Raw genomic sequence first — 13,878 nt, 5'->3', positions numbered from 1 at the left:
ACTCTACCACTTGAGCCATGCTCCTAGTCCTTTTCACCTTAAGCTTGTTTTTGACAGGGTCTCGTGCTTTTATCCGGGCTCTACTTGAACTACCATCCCTCTACCTCTGCCTCTGGGGTAGCTGCAATAACAAGGTATCTACCACAATGCCCAGGCTAAGTTTTGAAATTAGGATCTGGCTAACTTGGGCCAAGTCCAGTTTAGTTTCTTCTTGGAAGGAAACTTTAGATAGCAGATCGATCCATTTATCACCTTCCTTTTGATTTATTTTTAATCTTGTCCAAGGTACTTTCTCTCAGTGGAGTCTTTTTATCCCATTTCCCTTTGGTGTTTTTCTGTTCATGAATCTTCATGACATTTTTCATTCGTTTTTATCCTAGCACAGGGCTGTTCAAAGAAGGCTTCAGATCTATCATTTTTAATTTAATTTATTTATTTGTTTGCTTATTTATTTATTTCCTTAACCTTCTTAGAATAGGGGCCTCGTGGTTATTATCCTCCTCTATCACGTGCTAACCTGAGAAATGTATTCATTTGGTAGCCTGTGCATCAAGAGCTTTAGAAATCTCTCTCTCTTTCTTTCTCTCTCTCTCTGTACGTGTGTGTGTGTGTGTGTGTGTGTGTGTGTGTGTGTGTGCATGCAAGCCCACGTTTGTGCTAGGGTTGAGGCTGGAACTCAGGACCTTGGGCTTTGTTCCACTCAAGATAGTGATTTACAACTTGAGCCACAGTTCCTCTTATGGCTTCTTATTAGCTGGAGATAAGAGTCTCACAGATTTGTCTGACTGGTCTGGCTTCAAACTGAGATCCTCAGTTTGATCTCAGCTTCCTGAGAAGTTAGGATTAGGTGTGAGCCACCAGCACCCAACCTGAAACTGGAGATATCCCCATGTGTTGGCACTGTAATTCAGAGTTCCAATCCTTGCAGCACAGAAATGGAAAGACAATAGTTTTCAAATGAATATTCCTACAACTTCTCTAAGATTTACTGATAGGCAATAGGAATTCACCTATTATCTAAAACTCAGATAGTTTTGTGGTTTTTTTTTTTAATGAAAAGAAGTTAATTAACTACTGGGAAGCATTTAGCATTGATTAGGGAATAGCTCATTAGAGATTTTTATTGCCAAACAATTGGTCTCCTGAGGCTAATAATACTCCAAACATAAGATTTATGAATTCTGATTTCAATATAAAGGTAGGATGTTAATTTTATTTCATATTAAAATGAAATAACCATGTCCCATGAGATATATTTACTTTTTAACTTCATATGCATAATAAAATTGTGATATTACATAGAAGCTGTTTACAAGTATGCACTGAGCTTCACATTGGTGGTGGGTGCATGTGGCTCACACCTATACTCCTACCTACTCAAGAGGCTGAGATCTAATGGTTCAAAGCCTGTCAGGGCAGGAAAGTTTATGAGACTCTTATCTCCAGTTAACTACCAAAAAGGCAGAAGTAGATCTATATAGCTCAAGTGGTAGAATGTTAGCAGTGAGCAAAAGAAGCTCAGGGACAGCACCCAGGCCTGAGTTAAAATCTCAAGACCCACACACACAAAGAAGTATGAGTTGAATTTTTAAAATATATGTCAAATGGAGGCCTAGAAGTAATATTTTTATTTTGTTTTTGTTTTTGTTTTTGTTTTTGTTTTCCAGTCCTGGGGCTTGAACTCAGGGCCTGAGCACTGTCCCTGGCTTCTTTTTGCTCAAGGCTAGCGCTCTGCCAACTTGAGCCACAGCGCCACTTCTGGCTAAAAGTAATATTCTTAAATGTAAAAATAATTACTCTTCTTGTTCCTTCCATTATAGGTTTCCTTACCATAACAAGGATTTGTGGCTTCTGTTTCTTGGCTAATTCAATTAGATCCACTCCATTATAATAAAGATTTTCCAAACATCCATGAAACATTTTATGTGAGACAGTCAGTGGTCCTCCAGGTACTGTAATTCCTCCAAAGCTGATCTTTGAAAGAAAAAAGACACAAATGACATTTTTAGTGATGTTCTATGCATATGTTTAAAACATTTGGGACTAACAGGTATCACACTAATGGTCACAAATCCAGGGGCATCATTTTATATTGCCATCTTGTTTGTTTCAAATGAAATGTTCTGTTATCATGGCATTATTTGATTCCTTGATTCCTGCCTCCAAACTTTGTGTAAAGACTTAAGAAAAAGTGTCAATAAACTTGTTCTTGAAAAGATTACATTGTAGGGGCTGGGAATATGGCCTGGTGGTAGCTTCCTCCGCACCACATATATAAAAAAAGCCAGAAGTGGCGCTGTGGCTCAAGTGGTAGAATATTAGTCTTGAGCATAAAGAAGCCAGGGACAGTGCTCAGGCCCTGAGTTCAAGCCCCATGACTGGCAAAAAAACCCACAAAACCATTGTAAACCATTTAAGATGGCCAATATTTAGTCACATGGTCTCTCATGCATTCTTCAACTAAGCCATTTAACAAAGTAGTCATAGGGGACACATTTTTAGAAACTTGTGTGTTCTAAGAAAAAAAAAGTTAAATGTCAGGCACCAGTGGCTTTTCTCTGTAATCTAGCTACTCGGGAAGATGAAATCTGAGGATTGTAGTTCAAAGCCAGTAAGGGCAGGAAAGCCTAAGAGACCCTGTTCTCCAGTTAACTACCAAAAATCTGGAAGTAGAACTGTGGCTCAAGTAGTAGAATGCCAGTCTTGAGGAAAAAAAAAATAAAAGCTCAGGTACAGTGCCCTGAGTTCAAACCCCAGGACTGACACACAAAAAAGTTATTTTTTGAACACAATTAATATGCCCATGCTTGGCCCAAAGCTTATAAAGTTTAAGCTCTGTGCTAGGCACTGTATATTGCCATTACACGGTGAATCTGAGATAATAAAATTGTGGATATTGTGGTGTAGTACTGAGATCATCTGCATATTATGTGTCAAAATCAATTACATTACATAAATATCCCAGTTTTTCCTGATCCTCATACATTTGGCATTGACTTTAAAAACTCCCAGAACTGTGCAGCTTTGAGATACATTGGTAATATATTGCTTTAAAAAATGCTTAAGAAAGTTAATGTGTGGTTTACATGTGTATATTTGCCTCTCATGTTAATTAATGAATTTATGGATACATATAAGGCTTACTCTTCCAAGTGATTTCCAATAATGTTGTTTTCATTGTGCTCATACCATATAAAAATTAAACAATCAAAACCCCACCCTCAGGGCTGGGGATATGGCCTAGTGGCAAGAGAGCTTGCCTCCCATACATGAAGCCCTAGGTTCGATTCCCCAGCACCCCGTATACAGAAAATGGCCAGAAGTGGCACTGTGGCTCAAGTGGCAGAGTGCTAGCTTTGAGCAAAAAGAAGCCAGGGAGAGTGCTCAGGCCGAGTCCGAGCCCCAGGACCGGCCAAAAAAAAAATAAAAGAACCCCACCCTCAGGCGTCTGGTATATAGCCTAGCAACTAATGTAATGTACCAGGTGCAATCCAAAAGGAATCTGTTGAACATCGTTTTGTGTCTTTAGATCTCTTCATTTGTAGAAATTTTTTTTAACTTTGCATTAAACCATAACTGGTTACTTCCTGTCACAGTAAAAGCATGATTTGTCATCATAAAGTAATAAATTGATATTTTAAGAAGTACCCAGTTCAGTGGGGCCTGAATTCTGTATCGGCCACCATACTATGTATTTCTTCCTAGAACAAGGTTCTGGTTACAATCTATTGAAATGATGCATTGTGTAATAACCTCAAAGTGAAGGTCTAAGGAAGTGTGCTCTCCCTTTGCACGGAAGTGATGAGTGTGCTTGTCCAAGGTGAAGTTGACGTGGGTGTTGAAGAGTTCCAGGAGGACCGAGTGCCAGTGCTGGTCATCCAGCAGGCTGCCCAAGGTGAGGGTCATGGGCGCTTTAGTAGAGGACAGGTTTGCATTGCCTTCAAAGAGAAAAACAGACACATCCTGTTAGCTCTATTCAAAATCATGACTTCCTTTTGTGAGATGAGCATCAAAATTTATATGCATCCCTCCTTCTCCCACAGATGTTCTGACTTTCTCTTGCACACAAAGTGTACTTCTTCTGTGGTTTTTATTATTACTATTAATTTCTACTCAATGTTGAAATTGCTCTTTTATTTTTTTTATTTTTATTTTTTTTGCTACTAATACTGAAGCTTCAACTCAAAGCCTATCCCTTAACTCCTTAGCTTTTTCATTCAAGGCTAGTGCTCTACCATTTGAGCCACAGCCTCACTTCTGGCTTTTTGGTGGTTAAATGCTGATAAGAGTCTCAGAAACTTTCCTGCCCTTGCTGGCCTCAAATCTGATCCTCCAATCTCATCCTCCCTGAGTAGCCATGATTACAGTCATGAACCAGTGGTGCCTGGCTGGAATTGTTTGTTTTCTTTCTTTCTTTTTAGTGTTTATTTTATATCACGATCCATGACATGATTCACATTTACCTTGAAAATAATTTCTGTGCTGGAATATTGTTGTCAATAGTATCCCCAAATTTTACAGTAACTTCCTCTTATCTGTACAATTATATCTAATCACAATATAAACCATACTCTATATGTTTTATTTATAATCACCTTCTTTCACTGTTGTCAAAATACATGCTGTTTAGCTTGTTGTGGGTGGCTCATATCTGTAATCCTAGCTAAAGGAGACTGAGATCTGAGTGTTGATGTTCAAAGCCAACGTGAGCATATAAAAGCTGTGAAAATCTTGTTTCCAATTGACAAACAAAAAGCTAGGAATGGAGGTGTGTCTCAAGATGTAGAGCATCAGCCTTAAGCAGAAGAAACTAAGCAAGAGCATGGAGGCTCTGAGTTCAAGTCCCAGTACCAACACACACACACACACACACACACACACACACACACACACACACACACAGAGAGAGAGAGAGAGAGAGAGAGAGAAAGTATTTACATAAGACATACTCGAGATACATAAGTGTAGCATGTGTTTATTAACAGTGTTCTTAAACTTCCTTTTACATTTTCCCATGATAATTCTACTTTGCTATCATTATCTTGGTGTGGCTCTTAGTAAGTTACTTTTTTTTTTTTTTTGGTCAGTCCTGGGCCTTGGACTCAGGGCCTGAGCACTGTCCCTGGCTTCCTTTTGCTCAAGGCTAGCACTCTGCAACTTGAGCCACAGCGCCACTTCTGGCCATTTTCTGTATATGTGGTGCTGGGGAATCGAACCCAGGGCCTCATGAATACGAGGCAAGCTCTCTTGCCACTAGGCCATAGCCTCAGCCCCAGTAAGTTACCTTTTAATTCTCAAAGTTGTTCTGGTTTGCATCATAAATCATATGGTCTCTTTAGTTAATTGAAAAGATTAACAGATTCACTGTAAACAGATATGTTTATAGCAAAACATATTTTTAAGAAGAACTACTAGCATAAATGTACAAGTATTTTTTACCTGAATTAAAACAAAAGACAAGTTGTCCTTTAATTAGTTCCAGAGTGATGTGGTTTCCATGTGGCCCTTCTCGGTAGAACAGAATCCCATTGCTCTGCATGGCTTTAAATTTCAAAGAAATAACATCTCTCATTGGTCTAAGGGATTTTTCATCAAATCTGTAGAGGAGGGCACTGTGTCCATCAAAATGAGCCACCTCGGATCCTGGGAAAGAAGAGAGTGAAAAGCAGAACTAAATATAGACTTGCTGCACTTGAACATGTTGCAAATCTGTGACTCATGCCATCACACACACACACACACACACACACACACACACACACACACACACACAAAGAGAGAGGCACAAATCATGTTTAAGTCTGTTCATCAAAGGATAAAACTGAAAATAATATATTTTCTATTTCTATCCTGACTTGATATATCTCATACCTGCTGTTACTTTCCCCAACTTTATTGTCTAGAAGTACTTTTATTAATCTGCTCCCAGTATCCAATATCTTTGTATTATGGTGGCCTACTTCTCACCCTTAAGAAAATCTAGAAGGATATTACATTTCTATGACATTAATTTTTAACTTTAATATCATTCTTATATTAAATATTAGTGTTGCTCTATTTAAATGGCTAATTCATTCTACATACCTTTTAATTCTCTTGTTTCTGACATATGTACTTATTTTGTATTTTCCTAGCTTCAATATAGACATAGTTAATACTTTACGACATGTACATTAAAATCAGTATTTATTCTCCAGGGGAAAAATTAACGCAAGAGCTGATTGGCTGATGCCAAAAAGAAAATGAATTTTCTTTTGAAGTTGAAAAGTAAACCAAATACTAGAAACTCTATAGGATTTGGAAAGGTGGTATAGGAGGATTTCTTGTGTATAACCCTGAGATTCTATTATTTTATCATTACTATGATTATCTTCAAACAGTTGTACAAATATTAGTACAATGATTGCTTCAGTTTAACATGTTCATTTATGTATAGAATACATCTTAACCATTGCTGCCCCTTTCATCATTCACTCTCATCTATCCCAACTCACCCATCCCTCAAGTTTCTTAGTTCCTAGTTCTATAATAATTTGAGCATGGTGACTGTAACTGTCCCATTCCTCTTTCTTTTTTATTCATTTTTAAATTGTAGTTAAGTAGTTGTACAAAGGAGTTGCCATTTCACATGGTTCAGGTCCACCTCTAAATTCAACTATAAAAGGCAATAAAAGAAGTCTAATTTGTCAAGGGGCGACAAGGACCCACGACTTCCTACCAACATAGCTCCCATCACTATGTAAAGTCATAGAAGGTCAGTTCAGCGAGTAGTCTGGCTTGGGGTTTTTATGGAACTTCACTGCACCTGTCAGTGCTCTCATGTGAGGAGGAGTAAGTACCACTTACGATATGCACATCCGTACACTTCGATCCGCATCCCAATCCTGCCCTTGGGGTTCCAGGCCAAGGGCAGGAAGCGCAGAAACCTGGCTTCGAAAGGTGGCTGGAGTGTGTAGTGCACGACGCTGTCTGCATTAGTGTTTCCTGGAAATCCCTGGGAGGAAGCAGAGAAAGAGATCGATCAATCTGCAGAATAGCATCTTCACTCTGATCCTGTCGGGGATAGTGGGTGTGTACACACCGTACCCGTCCCAGTGAAGTGGCTGCCTTCCTTCAAGAAACTCTGCTAATGTAGAAGGCGGAGGGTGTCAAGCTCATTTCAGACGCTGTGTGAGTTCTCTTTCTACCCTGGCATGCTACGAGTTGGTCAGGGTTCCCCTATGAAAGCACATTCTCCAGGGTGATCAAACGCCAGGGTAATTAAGGCCCAAGAGATCTACATAAGAAGTCTAGAGCTTGGAATTTGACAAGACATTGCTCTAACTTCATTTTCATACGTTACAGATGAGGACCTGCATGCTAGTAAAGGAAAATGGAGCACTATAACTATCACATAATTTGGGCAGGATTATACCCAGCTTTCTGTATTTGTTATTATAAAGGGGATACACTTCAGGTAAAAAGTACATTTCCATTTGGACAAAGTCTCCCCCCCCCCCCTACTTCAGGTAAAAAGTACATTTCTGTTTGGACAAAGACTCTCTCTCTCTCCTCTCTCCTCTCTCCTCTCTCTCTCTCTATCTCTTTTTCTCTCTCCATTTTTCCCTCCCATGTGCCCCCACAAGGTGTATAGTTCATTTTTAACATAGTGCCTAGTATGACTGTTACATTTCTTCACCCTTTGTCGCTCCATTTCTGTACCCTCCTACCATCCCAAAGACAGATAAATGAACAAATGATACAAAAAGAAAGGAAAACAAAAACAGCAACAAAGGAAAAACTTTTTGTTTCCATTTTCTGGAGTTTATGTCAATAAATATTATTTTATGTGATTTGATGCCCATAAGCCAATGCTTATGTGCTTTTGTGTTCCTCTCCTAAGAGCATCCTCCTTTGGTCTCACTGTGTGTGAAGGCCTAGAGACCTACACAATTTATCATGCCTTGGTGTATTTTATATCAAGCTTCCACATATTGTCCAGGGTTTTTATTCTATGTTACCAGGTGGAATTTGCCTTGCACAAAATACCATTCCAGTGCAGGACTCCTATACATCTACGCTTAATAACTGAACTCTCTCCAGTGATCAGTTACTTTGGAGGGACTTGTGAGTTGCATACCACCACCATGTGTGTTGAGGACAAAGGGAAATGAATAATTTTTTTGTCTTATTATCTGATCACTGCCAAGTACCAAAGTGAGAGCAAAGAAGGTTTTAAGTACTTCTGGTCCATTTTCAGGTGACAGGTGACGGATTAAAAAAAAAAGGTTAGATTTAATCAGTACACATTTTATGTAAATACGGCAACACTATATTGACATGTAAAAGTCAGCATTAAAGTAGAAAAATTAATATGTGTGTGTGTTTAAAAATCTAAGCTAAGCCGGGTGTTGTTGGCTCATATTTCTAATCTTAAGTAATTGGGAGGTGAAGATAGAGAGGATCATGGTTCAAAGCCACCCTGGGCAAAATGTTGTGAGCCCCAATCTTAACAAATAGCTGGGTATTGATGGTACAATTAGAATTGGGAAAATGGAGACCTAGCCAAAAATCAAGATTCTATCTCAAAAATTACTAGATAGAAAAAGGCTAAGGGTGCCTCTATCAGAAAGAATGACATTGTTCCATTTGTAAGGAAATGGAAGGACTTGGAAAAAGTTATACTAAGTGAAGTGAGCCAGACCCAAAGAAACAGGGACTCTATGGTCTCCCTTATTGGGAATAATTAGTACAGGTTTAGGCAAGTCATAGCAGAGCATCACAAGGCCCAATAGCTATACCCTTATGAACACATAAGATGATGCTAAGTGAAATTAACTCTATGTTATGGAGACAATTGTTATATCACAGTTGTAACTACTTTCAACGTCCCATGTGTATCTGTAGCTTCTATTATTGATGATGTTCTTGTATCACCTTCCTGTGGTTGTACCTACACTATCTCTGTAATCTTATCTGAGTATATTGGAAACCGTGTTTACTGATATTGGAAGTAGGAAATTGAAAGGGAATACCAAATTTGAGAGACACAGGGTAAAAAAAGAGAAACAACTACAAAAGCAATACTTGCAAAACTGTTTGGTGTAAGTGAACTGAACACCTCCGGGGGGGGGGGGGGAGGAACGGAAAGGGGGGGAGGGAGGGGGGTACGAGGGACAAGGTAACAAACAGTACAAGAAATGTATCCAACGCTTAACGTATGAAACTGTAACCTCTCTGTACATCAGTTTGATAATAAAAATTTGAAAAAAAAAAAAAAAAGGCTAAGGGTGTGGCTAGGTGGTTAAGTACCTGCCTAGCAAAGGCAAGACCCTGAGTTCAAACCCCAGTGCTACTAAAAAAAAAATCAAAATATAATAAAAATTATAACATGTGATGACAAGGAAAAGACTGATTCTCATATACCCAGAAATTTATTTTAGATCACGTGTCAATGACTAATTCAATAAATACGGTAAGAACTATGAGCAAATCCATTCACTGGAAAGTGAAAACATAGAAAAACTAATACTGAATAGTCTCTTCCTTCCACAGCTTGTCAACCAAATGACTTCTCCAAACTCCCTTCTCTAATGTTTTCTAATGCCATGTGTAGGGTTTTATATGAAAGAGATGATAGGGGTGGGGAGGGGTTGAAGCATCAGCAGCTTACTAATGAATAAAGACTTAATCCAACTTTTTAAACTTGGTTTTAGAATAAGCGCTATATTATACAGAAAGTCAAAGGCTATTTTATGGAAGAAAAATGAAATTAGGGAGTAAAAAGTAAGCTTTCTGGTATCCTCTGATAGTAGAATATCTTTTGGATAACACACCTAAACTGTGCAGTTAACACAAAAGTACAGAGCAGGCCAGTTAGCTCAACCAAGAATCAAGAACCTTATCTGCCTAGTGGTTTGTCTTTGTCTTTAAAAAAATTGAGCCAGGCTTTATGGTTCATGCTTAGGATGACATGGATGAAAAGAAGTCATATTCTAAGGCTGAGTGTAGTGGTTTACGCCTATAATCCCAGCTATATGGAGGGGCAGAGACTGGGAAGATTGGTTCGTTTTCAAGGGCAGCTTGGGCAAAAGAAACTGGGCATAGTGTTGTAAACCTGTAATCCCAAGTATACAAAAGGTATTAAGAAGAAGATCACTGTCCAGGCCTCCAGTTACATAGATAGATGGATGGATAGATAGATAGATAGATAGATAGATAGATAGATAGATAGATAGATAGATAGATAGATAGATAGATCCAAGACCATATCTAAAATTTAACTAAAGCAAAAGGAGCAGGGGATACTGTCCAATGGTAGAGCATCTGCCTGGTAATCAGAAGGCCTTAAGTTCAAACTCCTTAAGTTCAAACTCTAGTAACACACACACATACACACGTGTGCACATGCACGCGTGCGTGCTGTCATAGCTTAGCACCACCCATCCAAACCCTGATCTTGTGCTGTTTTATAGCTAGGTGCAGTTTCCTAATTGCTAATTAGCAATTTGCCCACCACCTGAGCATTCTGGGGTTCTGGTTGCTCGGGTTCAGGCAGAAGCTAGGAGTGCTTGTCACAATTGGTGCAGATTGAATCCATCTGTGGGTTTAATATCTAAGACATCCATCTAAACTGCTAAACCAGGGACATCAGCTCTCTTGGGCATTTTGCCTCCAATATTAAAATTCAAAGAATTAAAATCAATTTTGCCTGAAGCTGACAAGGTGATTTAAATTTCAGTACAGGCAACACAATACAAATCTTTCCAAGGAAGCCTACCCAAATAGAATTTTTTTACTATTTTGTATACCAAACATTACTTTTCTCTAAAGCTTATTTTCAAATATAAGATCTGGAAAAAATATTTATGAAGTGATGATGTGACTAGAGTAGCATAGAGAAAAATAATTTAATAGCTTATTTTTATAGAACCAAATGATATGGTTTTAAGAGATTTTATATTGACACAAGGTAATAATTTGTGAATAGAGCAGACAGAATGTAATGTTTAACAACAGAGATATTGTTTATAACTCAGAGATATGAATTTCAAAAATAAAACATTTATTACATATGACTAAAATATACATGAAAGGGGCTAGATTGCCAGGGACTGTAGCTCATGCTTGTACTCCTACTTAGGAGGCTAAGATCTGATTATCCAGGTTCAAAACAAGCTAGGGCAAAAAAAAATCTGAGAGATTCTTATCTCCAGTGAGCCAGAAAAAAAGTCAGAAGTGCACGTGTGCTCAGCTCCAGCCCTGAGCAAAGAAGCTAAGAAACAGTGCCAGGCCCTAAGTTCAAGCCCCAGTACTAGCATAAAAAAACAAAGCTCAATTCTGGAGGGCATGGTGAAGCCCTGGGGTCTGTTCCAGAACCACCAAAAAATAAGTGTGTGTGTGTGTGTGTGTGTGTGTATTACGTGTTTGTGTGTATATATTTGTATACATATACATATTCAAATATTCTAGTACATATATGTATTAGTTGCATTAATTTCTTCCAGTTTGAAGAATCACATTATTTGCAGTTTATTTCAATTACAACCAGCTTCACAAAATACCAATCAAATAAACTGCTGGTCTGTTAAAATGTAACAATTAAAAAGAATATACTTTGGGGAGGGAGAGCCTCCAGTAATATTTTATTTATGTAACATTTAGGCCTTATTACTATAACTATCATATATTTTACAGTAAAATTTAATGGCTAAAATGTTCTGCATTCTTTTATCTATTTACAGTTGCCTTGAGAGTTTTCATCATAAACATGAATTGATAGGCAAGCACAAATAGGGGGAAAAGTTAAGATATAAAGTCCTATGCCTGAAGTCAAAAAACAAAAGGCTCCAAAAGAACAGGGTAAAGCCAGCTCTGAGGAAATCCATGGCCATCAGCAATTCTGCAGAGGCTTAAATCTTCATTAAGAGACAAAGCCAAGGCCCAGCCCAGTCCTGTCAAGAGTGAAGATTTTTCTGAATGCTTTAAAACCCACAGTCCTTCAAATTATTTCCTGTCCTTTCTCAAAAGTGTGACCTTGATGGAAGTCACTGTGGTGTTTTATACAGCTGAAAAATAATATCTCCCTGGAAGTATTACACATAGATACAATGTTAGTGTAGACAGTGAATCTGAAGGATTATATACAGTTTTAGAACATTCATTCCAGTGCTGTGTGTATGTATGCTTACCTTTAATTGAACAATGAAGATTCACTTAAATTTGAGGTGACTTTTGTCACTGAGGGCATCACGACTAATACCCAGCAATCCAAAGTGTATGTTTTTCAGTTGAAACAATCCATTTTTCTAGCATGTTTAGGCATGAATTATCCTCTGAGACATTTTCCAACTGTTACTTTGGTTTTGGGGGGGAGGGTTGTTTTGTTTCTGGTGGTGGTGGTTGTGAGCTTGAACTTAGGGCCTGGGCACTGTCCCTGAGCTCTTTTGCGCAAGGCTAGTGCTCTACCACTTTCAGCAACAGCACCAATTCAGGATTTTTCTAGTGGCTAATTGCAGATAAGAGCCTCATGAACTTTCTTGTCTGGGCTAACTTTGAACCACAATCCTCAGATCTCAGCCTCCTGAGTAACTAGGATTGTAAGTGTGAGCTACCAGCACCTAGGCCAAGGGTCACTTTGATTTGTTTCTCTTTGTCTCTTATAGTCACTGGACAGTCTACCAATTCCAGGCAGGGCACACTAGGATGTTTAGGGGCCATTCTGTATGTGGTTCCTGGCACAAAGAATTAACTCTATAAGTATTCTCAATGGGAAATCAAGGTGAGGCAGCCTGAAACAGAAAAACCTATTTTATTAATGTAACATTCATCACCAATTATTTATTTTTCCCTTTGCTATTTATTCATTTTTTTCATGCTTTGTATTACAATTTATTTTTTTGAGAGTGTAAGTTCTTTTTCTCTTATTTATTGTCAAAGTGATGTACAGATAAGTTACAGTTTCATACGTTAGGCCTCGGGTACATTTCTTGTACTGTTTGTTACCTCCTCCCTCATTCCCCCTTTCCCCCTCCCCTTTTCCCTCTACCCCTATGAGTTTTTCAGTTGATTTACCTCAAATGGTTTTGCAAGTATTGCTTTTGGGATCACTTGTCTTTTTATCCTTTGTCTCTCGATTTTGATATTCCCTTTCACTTCCCTAGTTCTAATACCAGTATATACAGAATTATTTATAAGAAATCTCTCACAGATCTATTCTGTTGAAACATTTCCTTTTTAATGAATATTTATTGGGGGTGCTGAAGGTGTACCTCATTACTTGGGGCAGCTGCTTAGCATCTACCCAGCCCTAGATTTTCCCCCAAGAAAATTTGATTCCCCAAATCTTCATTTTAAATTTTGAGTTGTAGAAATGGATCTCAGTGATTTGTAAAATTAGGTTTTAGTGTCTGCTGTGTCTAACCACAACACCAAGCCATTTCAGAGTTATACTTTTGAGATAGGGCTCACAAACATGTAGGGAGACATGTATAAAAGATATCCATTCCAGCTGGGTATTATTGGCTCAAGCCTGTAATCCTAGCTACTCGGGAGGCCTAAAAACTGAGATTTGAAGTCAGTCTAGGCAGCAAAGTCCATGAGATTCTTATCTCCAATTAACCACCAAAAAGTTGGAAGTGGAGCTGTGGCTCAAGTGGTAGAATGGCAACACTGAACTAAAAACCTAAGAGACAGCACTGAGACCTTGAGTTCAAGCCCCAGTACCAACACGCACACACACACACACACACTCACACACACGATATTGGTTCCTCAGCAGCTTCTATGTTATTAATAGTTTTCCAAATAATTGGCTATACTAAATAAGGTTCTTATTTCAATACATTGTGGTAAGTTGAAGTTGTTATAATTCTATGGTACAATAGTGGCTGAGTAAGG

General features: G+C 38.4%; 1 protein-coding gene across 1 annotated transcript in view; it reads right to left on the bottom strand.

Moving 5' to 3' along the window:
- Positions 1–13,878, bottom strand: part of LOC125352376 (contactin-associated protein-like 3) — a 129,201-nt gene that overhangs the window by 49,447 nt on the left and 65,876 nt on the right. Inside the window, exons 5-8 of the mRNA XM_048347469.1 lie at positions 6,847–6,994; positions 5,440–5,643; positions 3,754–3,938; positions 1,831–1,974 (exon numbers count right to left, since the gene is read on the bottom strand). Of these exons, the coding sequence (XP_048203426.1) occupies positions 1,831–1,974; positions 3,754–3,938; positions 5,440–5,643; positions 6,847–6,994 (681 nt within the window). The remainder of the gene's footprint in view (positions 1–1,830; positions 1,975–3,753; positions 3,939–5,439; positions 5,644–6,846; positions 6,995–13,878) is intronic.

The sequence above is a fragment of the Perognathus longimembris genome, chromosome 1 (genome assembly GCF_023159225.1).
Source record: "Perognathus longimembris pacificus isolate PPM17 chromosome 1, ASM2315922v1, whole genome shotgun sequence".
In the NCBI taxonomy this organism is placed as follows: domain Eukaryota; kingdom Metazoa; phylum Chordata; class Mammalia; order Rodentia; family Heteromyidae; genus Perognathus; species Perognathus longimembris.
Note: the sequence above shows the minus strand (reverse complement) of the source record. Positions and strands in the feature narration are given on the sequence as shown.